At 56.8% G+C, this 16,438-nt stretch overlaps 2 protein-coding genes across 3 annotated transcripts; both read right to left on the bottom strand.

Moving 5' to 3' along the window:
* Positions 1 to 672: 672 nt before the first annotated feature.
* Positions 673 to 3,576, bottom strand: TXNIP (thioredoxin interacting protein). The gene is made up of 8 exons (XM_062632666.1): positions 3,178 to 3,576; positions 2,457 to 2,529; positions 2,210 to 2,357; positions 1,809 to 1,911; positions 1,437 to 1,693; positions 1,187 to 1,343; positions 949 to 1,097; positions 673 to 857 (listed from the first exon to the last, which is right to left on the bottom strand). The coding sequence occupies exons 1-8, from the start codon at positions 3,425 to 3,427 to the stop codon at positions 822 to 824; spliced, it is 1,173 nt and encodes a 390-aa protein (XP_062488650.1). The 5' UTR covers positions 3,428 to 3,576; the 3' UTR covers positions 673 to 821.
* Positions 3,577 to 8,993: 5,417 nt separating this feature from the next.
* Positions 8,994 to 14,371, bottom strand: HJV (hemojuvelin BMP co-receptor). 2 transcript variants are annotated; one of them, XM_062632667.1, is made up of 4 exons: positions 14,199 to 14,371; positions 12,818 to 12,978; positions 11,333 to 11,832; positions 8,994 to 10,880 (listed from the first exon to the last, which is right to left on the bottom strand). In XM_062632667.1, the coding sequence occupies exons 2-4, from the start codon at positions 12,909 to 12,911 to the stop codon at positions 10,257 to 10,259; spliced, it is 1,218 nt and encodes a 405-aa protein (XP_062488651.1). In that variant the 5' UTR covers positions 12,912 to 12,978; positions 14,199 to 14,371; the 3' UTR covers positions 8,994 to 10,256. The 2 variants fall into 2 exon arrangements, with proteins under 2 accessions (XP_062488651.1, XP_062488652.1); XM_062632668.1 differs by lacking the exon at positions 12,818 to 12,978.
* Between the last annotated feature and the right edge of the window lie 2,067 nt (positions 14,372 to 16,438).

Below are 16,438 nucleotides of genomic sequence, written 5' to 3' on the forward strand. Positions count from 1 at the left end.
TGCCCCATCCCTGGCAGTGCTCAAGGCAAGGTTGGACACAGGGCTTGGAGCATCCTGCTCCGGTGGAAGGGGTCCCTGCCCGTGGCTGCAGATGAGCTGTAAAGGCCCATTCCCACCCCACCCATTCCATGACTCCAGAGCCTGACAATCGCATTGGATCTTTATTACAAACGTCACCCCACAGGGGCACACGGTGTCAGTGGTACAAAAGAGCCCCTCCCCCCCACAACTAACTACAAAACAAGTACAAAAAGAACTTGCTGCCATATGGCCAACACTGGAGGCATTCCAGATTCCAGAGCTCTTCCTTTCCCAGGGAAGAGCCGATGGAGTTTGGTTCCAGCACTCGGGAACAACTCGACCTCCACAGGAGGCCTCCCTCCATTGTGGCCTCTCTATTGTGGCAGCAGCAACAACGCTCAAGACCAACAACCAACTATGCTCATGGCACATCCCGGCACAGCACCGAGGTCCCTGAGGATGGTGGATCAAATTGGATCAGAGGCAGCGCTATATCCCTATGAACAGCGTCCATGGCTTGGTTTTGCTTTGGAATCAAGTCTCTTTGGGTTGGATCTGCCTCTTCTCCCCCTTGGCTCTGCAACCTCCACCTCGAGGCTCCCCCATTTCCAGGGAAGCACCTCAGGGGTTTGGGACTGGTTTTTCCACAGGATTCCGGCAGCAAGGCGAGGTCCCGAGGGAACACCCAGGCTCGGAAGGACGCTGCAGCACCTCCTCCATGCCCACTGCCCGGGGCAGGGCGCTGGGACTGCGTGGCGGCCAGCAGCAGTCCGGAAAAAGCAGGAAGAGTCACTCTCACCTCACTGCACATTGTTGTTGGCGATGCAGGGATCCACCTGAGGGAGGAAAGAGAGCAGGCTCTGTAGATCCCAAGGGATCTATTTCATCCCAATGGGAAACACCATCCATTGTCTTCACCCCGCTCACCTCCGTATAGGTGGGTGGTGGCATGAACTTGAACTCGGGTGCATACATGAAGATGGGGCTGTCGAAGCTGTCGGTGTCATCCAGCAGCGGTGTGGTGGGACTCTCCAGGCGATGGTCCTCAGGGACAATGTCCAGGTAGCACGGAGGTGCTGCAGGGATGGAGGGAGCCATGAGCTCACTGCTGCACCCCCAGCACCCCTGAGCCCCCCAACCCTGAGCTGTGGGGTTCAGCACTCACCTTCAGGAGCATCGGGAAGGTTCAGGTTCACCCAGCTCATCTCAGAGCTGGCCTGACTGGCCATGCTGGAGCTGCGGCTGCCAATGCCCGAGCGGCTGCCGATGACCAGGGGCAGCTCCAGGATGATCTTCTTGGAGCCCGGGACGCTTACATAGATCTGTGAGGGTGAGACCAGGAGATGTAAGGGATGTTGGGCTCCAAAAACAAGGAGGCTTCACCCCCAAAACAAGCAGGGTCCCACGGTGCTCACCTGCAGGAAGTACTCCACACGCAGGATGTTGCAGCCCAAGATGGAAGGTTTGAGCTTTTTCACTCTGATAGTTTTGCCCCGCCAGGACTCTGACATGCCCGAGATGATGTGGTTGCCCCGGACACAGGAGAGCTTCTGGGTGAAGACCTTGGTCTGCCCGTTGGCCAGGTAGGTGTGCTTGGCTATGATGGCTGCCTTGGGCACCACGATGCGCGAGCATGTGTTCTCGAAGTCGGCGTTGATGCAGATGTCATCGCCTGGGGAAGGAACCACATTGGGTGTTAAGACTGGAGCCTTTTCCTTGCGGGATGTCCACTTTCAGTATCTCCTCCACCCAGCTCTGCTTGTTCCCCTGCTGCAAGAGGCTCTTACCATCACAAAACCCCTTCCTGTCGATCTGAGCACTGACAGACACACGCCCATCGGGGATGAACATGCACGACACCTTCTTCTCCTTCTTGGCAGCAACTGGAGACTGTGGAGGAGAGAGACTGTTACCCAGGTGGAACCCATCCGCCATTCCCATCCTGCTCCTCTGGGTTTTCCAAGCAAAGCTTCCAATTCCCCATGAGGTTTGAGTGTCTCGCAGTGAAACAAGTGCTTCCCTTTATCCACCCTGGTGTACATTGCTAGTAGCAACGAGAGCTTAAGAACTAAGTATTTAATCTCCACTCAGCAACAAAGCCCATTAGAGGAGCCTTAATGCTAGAGGTCGGAGCGACCCTGCCCGAAGGCTCCTCTCCCTGGGATGCCTGGAGACAGCCAGCACTTACCAGAAGCTCTGGGGTGTTCACATCGACTGGGTCCATCACCTCGAAGCGCTTCTTGATCTCTTGAGTGGGATAGGATGGGCGCTCCAGGAAAGCCTTGACCCAGTAATCCACACAGCCATACTTCCCCTTGAAGGTGGTGCCCAGGGGACTGTGGAAAGAGAGGCTCGTCATGCACAGCTAAGGCAACAGGAAGCTTCTTCTCCATCCCTATCCCATTTTAAGAAGCAGGGTTCCATCAAAGACTTACCCCTGGGGAAGCTCGAATCCAAACTTGTACTCATATTTGTTGCCAGGTCTCAGGATCACGGAGCCATCCCCATCTGGGAAAGAAAAGGGGAAGAGAAGTGTGAGAAGGACCAGTTTCATTCCTCAGTGCTCCCCTCAGCTCTGCTCACACAGGGGAGGAGCAAGGGAAGCTGTTGGCCAAGAGCTGCCTCCACCTGCCCCCAGGACAGCCCTGTCTCCTCATTGCTTACAACATCCCTGCCCGCGGCTGGGACACCACTTCCCGATGGGCTGCAGCCAACACCCTGTTCCCACTGCTCTCTATTGCCAAGACTTCACGTCACCCCCGTTATCTCGTGGGACACTTGGTCACGTCCCTCGCTCGTGCCTTCCCAATGGGAGCGCTGCAGAAGGAGCTCTCCATGCCCAGAGGAAGAGACTCTGGCCCTTGGGTGAGGCTCCCCAGCCGAGGCCAACTCCGCGCCTGTTCCCTGCGCCCCAGAACACTCAGTGGTTTCTCTATGCTTTAGTTTTAGCCCCCAGCTTTCCAACTTTGAGCCTGTCTTAGCCAAGCCCTTTTGTTGCACAAGTTTCAATGAACATCCTTATTCCTCTTAGGACTCCACCACCATCCAACCCCACTCAGCCTGCTCAGCACAACTCACCCATGACTGCTCAACCTCCCAACCAGGAAAAACCCCTTCCAGCCCTTCCCTCCCCACCTCCCAGCCCCATATCCTCACCAGTGGGCTGCTCCTCCAGGCTCAGGACATCCTCGAAGCGCAGGTACTCCATCTCCTGCCTGCACTGCTGGGGCCCTTTGGTCCAGTTCACTTTGGCCACCCCGCAGGCCAGCACCTTGACGGCGTTGACGCGAGTGACCTCGGCCACCTCCACCAGTATCCGTCCCACCACCTTCTCCCCGCTGCAGTAGATCTTCTCCGGCTCACTGAAGGTCATCACGAAGGTCTTCACCTTCTTGAACATCACCATGGCTGAGCGGAGCTGCTTTCACCTCTTGAGGAGGAAAAGAGCCCGGAAACCGGTTGCTTTCGGTCGCGACGGGGTCTCGAACCCTCGGCTCCGCCGTCCGCGAGCTCGCACGAGTCGCGCTCCCTCCGCTGCTCCAGGGCGCTCTGAGCGGGGCCCCCGCCCGCCGCGGCCCTTTTATAGCCTCAGCCGCGCGGCCCCGCCTCCGCCCGCGCCTGTGGATGCCAGCGGCGCCACAGCGAGGGCGCGTGGACAGGCGTGCTGCCCGCGTGATCAGCGCCGCCATTGGCTGCGGCCGCCTTGTTTACAAGCCCGCCGGCCAATCAGAGCGCAGAGTGCGGAGCGTGGACAGCGTGTGAAGAAGAGGGGAGCGTGCTCAGCGGAGAGGAGGGAGGAGGGGAGAAGGTGAAGGGGGCGGAGTGACAGCGCGGCGGGCCAATGGGGAGCGAGCACTGCAGGCGGCGGTGGCCAATGGGGAGCAGGGGACAGGATGTCATGTTCCCAGGCAGGAGGGCGGGGGAAGCCGCTCCCAGCCCGGGCCGGTACTGGGTGAACTGGGAGCGGTCCCGGGGCTGCCGTCAGCCCAATGGGGGCTCCCCCCCCCCTTCCCCAGCCCCCCCCCGGTGTTCCCACCTTCCGCCTTGGTCTCCCCTCAGCCCGGTGTGTGCCCCCCCCCCCCCCATTATTTGGGGTTAAAAAAGGCGGATTTGGGGTTGGGGACCAAAACCTCACCTTGGAGAGGCCTCTCCCCATCCACGGTGCTGTATAAAACACGGTGGGGTGGATGTATTGCTCCTCAAGAAGGAGAAAAAGAGGTGGCGAACACCACACCCCATGGTCAGCGCAGCCCACACCCCATGGTCAGCGCAGCCCCCTCCCTGTTTTCCAGCTGGGAAGTGGGGGGCAGGACAGTGCATTGTCCCCAGAGGAGCCTTTCAACACCAAGAAACCCTCCAGTGTGCTTTCCCAGCTCATTTCCCTGCACAGTTACCCCTCCCGGGCAAGGGCGGGCTCTTTTGCCCCTTGGTTTTCCAAGCCATTAATCCTTTAACAGCTCAGGAAATGGGAAAACAGTGGGCGTTTGGGAGCAAGAATGGAAAACGGGGGTTCCCGAGGCCTCCCCACCCGGCCTGAGGAAAAAGGACGGAGTTTAGTGCGTCGTTGTCTCCATTGTCCTCTGGAGCTTGTTTGTCCCTGTGTTCCTGGCACGCTCCTTGTTTTTCTTGCTCCCTATCCAGTCCTTCCCCGGAGTCAATTCACACCTGATAGCATAAACTGATAAGGTGCAGGGTATAAACTGTTCTCCTGCCAAGCCACAGGACAAATTCCCTTTCTGGGAGCAAATCAGATCCCAACAGGGTCCATCATAGAAGAACTGCACCTTTTCCCTGGTGCCAGCGATCTCATCCCATCGGATCCCACTGCGCACCAGGAAAAACGTGCTGGGTTAAAGAAGAATGTATTTGTTCTGATTTGGCAAAACAAGGAGAAACTCTGCTTCCCAGCCTTGCCAGCTCCGGGATATTTGATCCCAAAGCCCCCGGCTTGGATCTGCGCCATAGGAGCCCTGTTTACGCTCTCCTTCTCCGGTTTCCTTTGGTGCCCATCTATCCATGGGAGCCATATCCAGCCCCTGGCTCTGCTCATGGACAGTAAAGCACATTCCAGCAATGTCAAAGGATGATGGAGGCCTCAGCTTGCCAAAGACACTGTCAAAGGCACGTTCCACAGCCCAGGTCCTCTCTTTAGCTGTCAATCAGCCCTTGCCCTTTGCTCTCCTAACCCTTATCCAGCTGGCAATTCCTGCCCACTCCATAATGTCCTAAGGAACACGCTTCACGTTTCCCACCCTGGCTTCGACAAGAGGGTTGGAAAAGCTGAGGAATTCTATACTGTGAAAACAAGGAAACTTCAAAGTGTCCCCTTCAAACACATCAAGGGCATTGGAAGAGAAGCCCCTGGGAATTCTAGGGAACAGCTTTTGGGAGTTTCCTAAGCTATTTTAAGGCATTTTCCCTCTTTTCAGCTTATTTCCCACAGGGAACGCTGCTTGGAGCATCCTCCCCCCACCTTAATTGTGAGCAAAGGTGGATGAAGAGAACAGCCAGAGCCTTGTCCCGGTGTTCCTGCCCGCATGGCTGGGAATGCTGCCTTAGGCACTGGGAATAGCCGGGTTTCAGAGCTTCGGGGTTGGGTTGAGGGAGAAGCCAGGCCCTGGGGTGACTCATGGGGAGCTGGTGCTGCTGCGTGGGTCACGGAGGAGGAACTGGGCAGCGCAAGAGCAACTGATCCTGATTCCTGAAAAACTGCCCTGATTCCCACCATCCGTCTGGATCCCACCTGGGAGAAAAGCCTGGCGTGGACAAAAGCCTTTTTTTCTTGGCTATTCCCTGGTTTAGCTTATTGGGAGTCAAAACTCCTCTCCTGGCACAGTGTCCTTTATCCCAGCTGGCACCAGGATCCCGACCTGGGATACACGGTGGGTCCATGCCGGGGCTGTAGCCTCTCCATGGAGTTTTCGCCATGGTTTTCACCATATATGGCTGCTTCCAGCAAATTCCAGGCAGCGAGGAGGGGAGGAGTGGGGCAGGAAGGGATTCACAATGGGACAGAATGTGCCTGGTCGGGAACGGGGCTGGAAAAGGCATTTCCTCTGGCGAGGTTGTTTGTGCACAGGGAACATGATGGATAAATCTCACGATTCCACTGGAAAACAAGCGGCTCCAGGGCTTGGGTGGCTCCTGGGAGGCCACCGCTTGTCCCATGACCTTGGCTTTGCATGAGCTTTAAAGTCCCTCCCAACCCATCTCATTCCATGTATCTCTGCATACAGGGGTGCACAGGGCTTCGTGGCCGGATCATGGATCAAGATCCCCTTTTCCCCGTGTTGAGCAGGGAGAATTCCTCTCGGAATTCCCAGCTCGGACACAGGCGCCGGCGGCTCTTTGCTGTGGTGGGATGTGGTCACTTCTCTTGCAGGCAGTGCTGTAACAGAGGAAGGGATAACCGGAGCCTGTGACGAGAGCCTGAACCGAGCCATAAACAAGGAGGAATTTGAAGCAGAGCGTGGAAAGTCCCGTGTCCATCATCTGCTCCCAACTCTGCTTAAGCTCTTTCCTCCCGCTGGGAGAGCGTGACCTCTCCTGGGCTCCATCGGCCAAACCTTCCCCTTCTGAGAGTAAATCCAGCTCCTCCCATGGCCAGACGGGTCCACAAAGGGCTCCCCTTTGCCTTTTGCGGCCTGAAGGGAGGGAAAAGCAGCGTAAAACAAAAGTTTTCCTGCGATTCCATCCCTGCTTCATCCCTTTGTTCCTTGGAAGATGCTGGAGAGAGCAGGGAAATGGGGGAATTTCCTCCCTTTTAGCACCCAAAGTTACTCCAAGGCTCCCAGTGTGTGAATGGGAGCAAGGGGACTCTCACTGGAGATGCTCACCCCCAACATCAGATGGAGATGATGTGGATGTAGAGAACCAGGTTGGGTGGCTACAACTGGGGTGTGGGGACCCCCTCCTTGACCTCCTTCACCCTCACTGAGCCCAGCAAAACCGGGCTGGGATGGAACCGTCCTGGGAGCGTTCGGTGGTGGCTCGGGGTGAGGACCTCGTCCTTTGGGTTGTGTGGACATCTAGAGGCCTGGCCGGGAATGACACAGGAGGGATTCCCCATGCCCCCGGGTGGGTTGCACGGACAAGACCCAGGGTATGGGTATATTTGGCCTGCCCTGTCCAAGGAACCATGGTTAAGTGAGACTGGTCTCAATTTGGCTGCCCTGAGCTAATCCCTTGTGTTTTGATGATGCTCCATGAGTATGTTTAGCATTGAGCTTTACTTTGGGTATCTGTAAGGAGCGAATGGCTGCAAGAGGCTCAAAACCATGTGTATCTCTGTAGGTCCAAATGCCATTGGCAGTTTATCTCCAGTTCATTTCCCTTCTGTGCTCTGAGATAGTTTTTCCATACCAAACGAGGAGAAACATGAAGAAACATCCCATGTTTCAGCCACTGTCCCCATCCCTGGTCCCTGCTGGTGACATTGCCCAATGTGTATGATGGTCAGAGTAGTTTATGACCCATAGAAGCAGCAGGTTTGGCTGCTGCACCTCATGCCCTGGCACGTCTTTCCTTACTAGAAGCTGGAATGAGATGGGATCAAAGTGGAGCAGACAGTCCCAGGCTTCTCACCCCTTCCTGCAAGGCAACCATCTTCCAGGACAGGAAGATCTCAGGTTGGATCCAGGCCAGGAATTCCCTTGCTCCAACAGCCCAGGTTGGGAGTGTGGGTGCAGAATGGTCCAAAGTGGGCTTGTTGTGGAAGATGCTGGTGTCTGTTGCAGCAGGTGACATAAGCCGGGCCATGGAAGGGCTCGATCCCAGCCTACTGACGTCAATGGAAATGCTCCTGTTGACATCAGGGTGCTTGGATCCATGCCTACGTTCCGCTCCCTTAGCGCAGGCTCCAGTGTGCCAGGCCTGGAAAGGTCCCTCCTGTGCTCGCAGGGCTGTGGAAGGGCTGCTGCAGAGGTGGAGCATGCAGAGAACACAACAGGCGCCGTCCCCTTTGATGCTGCAGCTCGGGTTTAATCTGTGTCCCATGTGAGGTGGCCTTGTGATGTGTTGTGGGTGCCCAATACCTGCTGAAGCACAATCAGAACTTCAGCCCTCAGCATGGTCTATTTTAGGGTCTCTTTCAGCCCTTCCATAGGGTGCTGGCCAAAGTCATCCCTTCAAGGAGCATCTGGATGATGCTCCTAGTATGGTTTAGTGTTAGGAAGCCCTATGAGGAGATATTATATATATTCCTATGATCAGAAAATCATGGAATCAGCAGGTCCAACTGCTCCCCAGCACTAACCCATGGCACTGAGGGTCTTGTCTGCATGGTTTGGGAACACTTGCAGGGACAGTGACTCCAGCACTGCCCTGGGCAGCCTGTTCCAACGCCTGAGCACCCTTTAGGTGGATAAACTCTTCCCAGTCTCCATCTAAACCTGCCCTGGTGCAGCTTGAGGCCATTTCATCTTGTCCCATCCCTTGGGAGCAGAGCCCAGCCCCTCCTGGCTCCATCCTCCTGTCAGGCAGTTGTAGGGAGCCATCAGGTCCCCCCTGAACCTTCTCTTGTCCAATTCCTCATCTCTCCGTTAGGAAAATCTCCCTTTCCCTAGAACATTCCTGTTGATCGGCTCCATTGGCCAAAATCTAAAGGATCATCATAACCCACATCATCAAATGTGTCCCTGTGGCATGACCAGGATGTTGTGTAGCATCCCTGGGTGCTGTTGCAGACCCTTCACCCTGGAAGTGTCGCACCTTTTAAGACCAGGCCAAGTGAATCCGGGTTCTCTAAGGAGCTGCAGCACGATCAATGCTGGGTTTTATCCCTAGGGAGAACATTGTGCCCATGGGAACGTGCTGGAGTGCAGGGCTGGTTGGCGTCCTCTCCTCATTCAGTGCATGTGTATATAGAGCACGAGTGGCTCCAGAGCTAAAAGGAGCAGTGGGTGGAAGGCGAGATATTAATATCTTCACCTGCTGCTGCCCAGCAAAGGAATAAAGACACAGATGACAGGAAATGAGGGCTTCAAAAATAGACACTTTAATGTCAAAACCTTGGGGGATCAGTGAGCACCAAGCAGGCGATGGAACAACATTCCCGCTCGTCCCTGTGTGGAGGAGGGAAGATGCTGAGGGATCCACGACATCTTCCCATATTGACTCTCTGTGCTCCCTGCAGAAGAACCAGGGGATGAACAGACCCAAAGCACTGAGCAAGGGAACTGCAGATGGGAAATAGGAGCTGGAAAAGCAGCCCTAGAGCTTGGCGCATCCGTTCCTGCATCCCTTTCGTCCCCCTGGGAGTTCTCTGCCTCCGAAAGGCTTTGCAAGCTTCTTCTGCTGGTTCCAGGTTCTTTAATGGGAAAAGAAGAAGTCTTTGCATACGGCAAAGATTTCTTATCATATGGAACTCTTAAAACCTGTTCCATACATTAAACATCTCTTTGGGCCTCCCCTCCACATTCATCTGCCCACTGATAGAGCTCCGGGTCTCCATTATTAATCCTCTTCTGCAAGTGAACCCCAATGGCTGGGTTGGATTGAGACAGTGACAGGGAATCCCAAGGGAGAGGGACACCAAGGGGTGTTTTTCCTCCCTGGAACTCAGCGCTGGTCCAAAGTCCAGGACTAGATACATCGAGTGCCAAGGCAAGAAGGGGCAATAGCAAATGGCCTGAAAGGTCAGAGACCTGATACCCTGCAGCTCCCAGCGCTGGAAACCAGCATGCTGCTGATCCCAAGAGAGGAGGATACAGCCCGAAACGGTTGATTCACAGCTCCAAAATCTCAACGCTCCACTCACCCACTCATTGCCTTGCTCTGCTCCAGCATCGCTTTGGGAGCAGCTGATAAAGTGGCCCAGATCCACCAAACAAGTTTTGACTGCTTAAAACTGGGCTTTGAGCTCATTATTCCTGGATCTGTTGGGTTCCTGGGTAAAGTCTGCTGTAGGAACAGTGGAGAAGTGCAAGTCTATGGGAAAGCTTTGAGGGTCAGAGAGGTTTTCATCCTGGGTACCTCTTCTTTGCTATGGCTGCAATGTGCCCGCTAGGAAAAGGAACCCAAGAGCAGATCTGCCTTCAGGAGAGGAACTGGGTTCAGTCAGTGCAACCGGTGCCTCACTCCAAAGGCCTCTGATTCCTTCTTGCCATGGAAGCGCTTGATCTGAGATGATCTCCATCTGCAAGGCATGGGTCTGGAGCCAGCACATGTTACCCCTATGGGCAGGCTGGTGGAAGGGCTGGATGTGTCCCCTGAGTTGTACACAACGCCACCTGGAGCTAAAAGTGCAACAGAACAACCCAAAGACCAGAGGTGAGGAGGAGGAGGAGGAAGGAAGAAGAAGACACCCGTGGGCAGCCCGCCCCAGCCTGGAAGATGTGCAGCTTCTCCGCGTTGGGAAGGAAGACCCTGGCATCCTCCAGTGCTCCATGGGCTGCCATGGTGAAGTTGGCATCGCCGGAGGTCACCACATCGAACACACACGACTGGAAGTAGACGTCCTCCACGGGCAGCATCTCCTTGCACAAGGCTCGTGCCACGTCGGCCGCCACCAGTCCCCGGCAGCACTCGGAGCGGGAGATGCGCTGGCTGCGGGGGCACCCGGTGACGCAGAGCTGCAGGTCCTGCTCCTCCGTGAAGGCTCGCGCCACCTCCTCGGCCGCCCGGATGGAGAAGGAGAGCTGGCGGCCGGCCTGGCGCACCGCGATGGTGGTGCCGATGTATTGCGCGCGGATCTCCACGTGCCGCCCGGCGCTGCGCTCCCGGATGGCCAGGCTGCTCCCGCCTGGCCTCTCGCCGCCGTTCACCGAGCCGTCCTCAAAGGCAGCGGGGAGGTTGTCTATCTCCGCCTGGTAGACCTTCTGGTCGATGCACTCCTTCATGTTCTTGAATATGATGGTGAGCTGCAAGAGAGCGTATCGCAGTGGGGTTCATCTTGCTGGTCTTGGCCCCATCCCTCATCCAGCTTTCCCCCACTGGCACAGTCCCTTGGGGAAAACGGCACTCATGGAATAACAGAGTGGTTTGGGTTGGAAAGGGCCTTAAAGGTCATCTAAAGCCACTACTAGACCAGGTTGTTCCAAGCCCCATCCAACCTTGGCCTTGATGGAGCAACCACAGCTCCTCTGGGCAACCTGTTTCAGTGTTTCCTGCTACTCATAGGATGCTTTGGGTCAGAAGGGACCTTAAAGCTCATCCAGCTCCATGGGGAATGTCCTTCATCCCAGTCCTTCATGCAGACCCTCGTTGCTGCTCCCATGTGGGTTAACCTGCCCTCCAGCCACTTTAGAGGGTGTAGGAAGCACCCTAAGCCCTTCCTGCATCCCCACCATCCCCAAGCATCCCCAAGCGTTACCTTGCTGGTGACCGTTGCGTTGGAGCCCTTGGCCACCGGTGAGCTGGTTGCTTGCACGAACAGGTACTCGTTGTCCAGGAGAGGCCAGGAGCCCTCCACCCGGCACGTGTGGAAGTCATCGTGGAACGTGCGGATGTGGGGGTCCCCGAAGGCGGCGCAGTGCTGGTAGCTGGGCGCTTGGCCATGCTTGTAGACAAAGCTCTTCTCGTAGTCACACATAGCGAGAGGCTCCAAGCCCTGGTGGTTGGGAGGGGGCCGGGGCCGGGGCGGGGATGTGGGACCTTCTTTGGAGCAGTTGTTGTGGATCATGAGGTCCTCGATGCCGTGCACAGCAGAGTGATAGGCCAGGTCCCCGCGGCACGTGCGCGCCGTCCTGCGGGTGCAGCGGGAGTAGGAGCGCAGGGCATCGCAGTAGCCGGCGCTGCGGTCGGTGCCACGCAGGTTCAGCGTGGCCGCCACGTACTCTGAGTTGCAGCGCAGGATCTTGCACTGGGAGGACACTGGAAGGCACGGGATGCAGTGTAAAGGTGGGAAAGGGCAGCCCCTTCCCCTCCCAGCATCTCGTGACGGAGGCGCTTCCATATCTCCCTGCTGGAACTAAGCCTGTGGGCTGTTTGAATGATGCCTGGGAATGAATCCCGGTTTTCCTGCTGCAGGAAGCCGGCAGAGGGAAGTCATTAGGGTGCCCTGAATCTGTTGTAATTAGCTCCATGGCCTGTTTGGATGATGCTGCAAGGGAATAAATCCCGGTTTTCCTGCTGCAGGAAAGTCACTGGGAGTCCTGTATCCAGTTGGATGGTACCCGGGACACGAGCACGGCTGAGTGCCAGAGCACGAGCTATGCCTGTGGCCCCGGGACGTGGCTCCAAGAGGGATTCTTCACCCCGGGGCTTCCCGGGGACAAACGGGAATGTCTGAGCTGGGGAAACCCCTTCTTCCCATTTCAGCCTTGGCCGGGATGTGCGGTTGCATTGAGTGAGCTGCTTGGCTGCACTGAGGACATCCTGCCCCTCACTCGTGCTGCCTCCATGCTGCAGAAGGCAGTGCCAGGTACCACAGCTCCAGGAGAGCTGAGGAGCTCATCCCAATAGGCGTCATTTAGGAACAGCTGCCCTATCCATAAGGGAATGCAGAATGGGCAGGGCAAGGTGAGCTCACCCATAGCACAGTCCCTGGGATGCAGGAAGGAAAGCGAGGGATGGAGGGATGGATACGGCTGGTGCTTGTCACTAGGAGACCTTGGAATGTGGCTGCTCCCTGGTTTGTCTTGGGATATAATAGAGGGAAAAGGGAAAACACCTCTGCGGGAGAGCAGGGGGATGGAGGGTTCCCTGGGTGATGCTGGTGGGCATGCTTCCCTCTGGGCACTCGGATCCTGCCCAAGTTTCCTGCAATGAGAGCATCTTCCACTCCCTCCAGTCAGCTCCCAGTTACCCCCCTGATGCTCCTGTGGGTACCTATGGCTCTGTCCATGCAGTTCCTTACCATGCCTGCAGAAGAGGAGGAGGAAGAGCACTCGGAGGAAGAAGCCGGGATGCTCCCGTTGCCCTGGGCTCTTACTGCAGGCAGGTTTCCCCATTCCAATCCATGCAGAGCCCGGGGGGTGCTCACCCTCTGCCTTGTGTCCCCTTCATTCAGCACAGCCCCTGGAAGCAAAGGGGAGGTGGGATCTGATGGGAGCTGCTGGAGGTACCAAAATCCCCATGGATTTGGGGTTGTGACTGCTTCCAAGCCTGCAGCTCCCATCCTGCATCCTGAGGCAGCGTGTCAGGAGGTCACAGCTTCCATGGAGAGGATCCGTAAGCTCCAGGGATGTCACAGCAGGGATGTGAGGAGCTGAGGAATGTGGAGAACCCCAACGTTGTGAGGTGCAACAGGGGCTGCATCAGGCCTGGTGCTGTCGCCACCAAAATGAAGGTTTGGAGCATGGGGACAAGAGTGGAAAAGCCAAATTTATGGAATCCTGGAATGGCTTGGGTTGAAGGGACCTTAAAGCTCATCCAGGTCCAGCCCCTGCCGTGGAAATCAGGATTGCTTGATCTTTTCCTCCCCCTCAGCTTGTGTGAGATGAGCCTCTCACAGCACATCCATGGAGATGGACCCTGGTACCCCAGGCAGCCCAAGGAGCCCATCCTACTGCCACTGCCACTGCTCCAGAGCGTAAACCATAACTGGGACAGGGAAAAGAGCTGGAAAGCTCATCCCGCTCCCCCAAAAGGGGGAAATCTCAGTCCCAGCAGCTCCATTTGGCACCTTTCAGCTCCCTTTGCCTCTGCCGCTGGTTGTTGTGGCTGGCACAGGGACAGAGCCATCGCTGCCAGCTGGATCCGTGGCTCGTGGGGCAGGTATCCAGGGGGAGAACACGCTTCAGACCCACTGGTGATGCTGTGGCAGTGAGGACAAAGCTGTGCTGGAAGGGGACAATGGGGACATGGGGACGTGAGACCCAGAGCTCATGGTACAAGGTACCAGCAGGCACTGAGTGCGTGCTCCAATCCTCCTCAGGTGCCTGGTGCCTGTGTTCCACCAGCTCTGACCCTGTGTATCTTGGAGCTCATAGGGTCTGGTGTCCCCTCAAAAGGGGGTGGCACAGAGGGGACCTGTCCCTGGGCTTCACAGATAGATAAAGGGATGGTCACTGTGGAGCAGAGAAACGTGGCTCTGGCCAGGCCCTGCCACGGGCCTCTCTTTGGGATGCCCCCATCCCAATGGGGCTGGAGAGGGGTTGGAGATGCTCTGGAAGCACCTGTGAAGGGAGGGGGATGATTCCTGCTGGGCCAAGCAGGGCTCCCTCGGTTTGGAGCCACGTGGGACCTGGAGCACCCCAACATCCCGCTCCTCATTCCCCCAGCCCTGCCCCACTCACCAGCATCAGCCTGCTCTGGAGATGACCCAGCTCCCAGCGGGACACACGGGCTTGTCCTCGTCACCCAGCTCTACCCCAAGCGACAGCCAGGTTGGTCCATGTGGAAATGGCACCCTCAATCCCGGGCACCTCCATGGCCTCGGATCCGGATAAACCCCAGGGTGCTGGTGTGGGAAGCAGCTCCCAGCGCAGGGCACGGTGCTCCCGGCTCTTCCCTCTGCAGCCACCTTTGCTCTGTCCCTGTCCCCCCGCAGGGCAGGGGATGGTGTTGAAATAGATCCACCTAAATTTAGCCAGGCTCAAACCCAGCCAAGAGCAGCAGGAGGAGGGACACGGCCAGTGGCAAAGGGGGGAGCCCATGGAAGAGGTGGGCGCCCATGGAAGAGGTGGGCTCCTGGGATCACACCACTCCTTGGCTCTTTTCCTTCCTTGCCACCCTCCACGTGCACCCCTATGGGGTGAATGAGGCTGGCAAAGTGCTGTGCTTTTCCCTATGGGATGTTACCCCACAGGGAACACTTATCCAGAGGCCTGCACACAAACACAGCACTGGCCAAAGGTGGCCCCAGGGGTCAATGGACACCAGGACGTGCCCATTGGCTTCCCAAGAGCCCGGCTGCATTCCTGCAGGGAAATGGACTTTTTGATCCATTGAGGATCCATGGCACTTCTGGCTGTCCTGTCCCTACAGGCCCTTGTCCAAAGCCCCTCTCCAGGTTTCCTGCAGCCCCTTTGGGCACTGGAGCTGCTGGCTGAGGAGTAGCACATCTTCCTTGGGAGCAATGGGTACAGCAATGAAAAACAAAGGCTAAATCTCAGCCTGGCTTCGAATCCCAGCTGGGATTTACATCGGCAGCTGCCGGAGGAGGGGGGTTTTAGGTGCCCGTTTGTCCTGCTCCAGGGGGTGCAAAAGCCTTTGCAGCTCTTTTCCGTGCCCCGTATTTGTGCTCCGGGAATGTGTTACCCGGTAACAGGGAATAACCCGGGAGTGGAAAACATCTTGTTTAAAACACAGCACCCATCTCGGGCGCGGGCCCCCGAGGTCCTTGCCCGTGCCTGGGGTTCCTGGGATCATTCCCATCTGCTGCTGGAGGGAATCACTTACATGTGGGGTGGGCAGGTGGGAATTCTTTGGGAAGAGCCGACAGGACCATGTGGGCTCAGTGAGAGCAGTGGCCTCTCGGTATCCCCCCCCCCCCAGCTCCATTAGGATAAGGGAAGGGGATATTTCCACTTAGAGACACCAAGGTTTTGGGATGCCCCTGGAATCAGTGTTACAGATGCACATCCCTGGGTCCATGAAACACGGATCCTGGTATCAAGACAAGAGCATCCATGATCAATCCGCATCCGAAAGCCAACTTCTTCATCAGCAGGAGGTGTAGGAGGCCCAAAGCATTTGGGTCAGCAAATGCTGGCATCATCATACCCACGTTATCCTCAATGGAGAACTGGATGATCCTAAGCTGGCTGATTCCATGTCTGCAGCCAGGAGCCCTGGTGCACTCCCATGGGTTTCCCACCGGAATGTCCCATGGGAAGCAGCAAAATGCATCTAAAGAGGGATCAGATCAAACCCATCTGCCACCCCAAACACTGGTCCCATCAGGAAGAGCACCACCAGCCTTTCCTGAGCATCCGTGTGCGAGCGGGATGAGCCAGGCTCCTGAGGCTGGAGCCTGGAAGTGTCATCCCTATGCTCCTTAGAGCATGGTGTGGCAAACAGCATCCCATGGGAGTTGCAGGGCCAGGACTGGGATGGGAAGAGCAGGCTGGGGAAGGCAGGGTTGTCCAGAGAGCTGGAAGAGAGGATCCTGCTGCTCTCCGGTGCCTGCTCCGTTCCAAAGCATCCACCCTTCTTTCCACATTGTTTGGCATAAACCCCCCATCCCTCCCTCCGAGGTGCTCCACTTACCCCAGCAAATCCCACTGGATGAGCCCCCAGACTCTCCGGATGCAATTCCTGGTTCCTGGCACAGGTTTGGCTCCAGGCAGGAGCAAGGAGGGAGTCACACCCTGGGTTTGGTGCGGAGGGAGCAGCAAACAGCTGAGCTCCCGGCCAGCCTGGTCCGTCAGGAAAGGGGCGAAGGCTTTAAAAATAGCCAGTAATCCCGAAAGGCGGATTCCAGTGGGGAAGGGAGAAGGGAGGGAGAGGCAGAGGCTTCCCAAAGCGTGTGTGGGATGGCAACTGCTCCATGAGGAGGGAGATGGGAAACCCGATGGAGGTGAAACTTCCTCCA

This window comes from Pezoporus occidentalis, unplaced genomic scaffold (genome assembly GCF_034315485.1).
Source record: "Pezoporus occidentalis ecotype Australia unplaced genomic scaffold, CSIRO_AGI_Poc_V1 ctg393, whole genome shotgun sequence".
Taxonomy (NCBI): domain Eukaryota; kingdom Metazoa; phylum Chordata; class Aves; order Psittaciformes; family Psittacidae; genus Pezoporus; species Pezoporus occidentalis.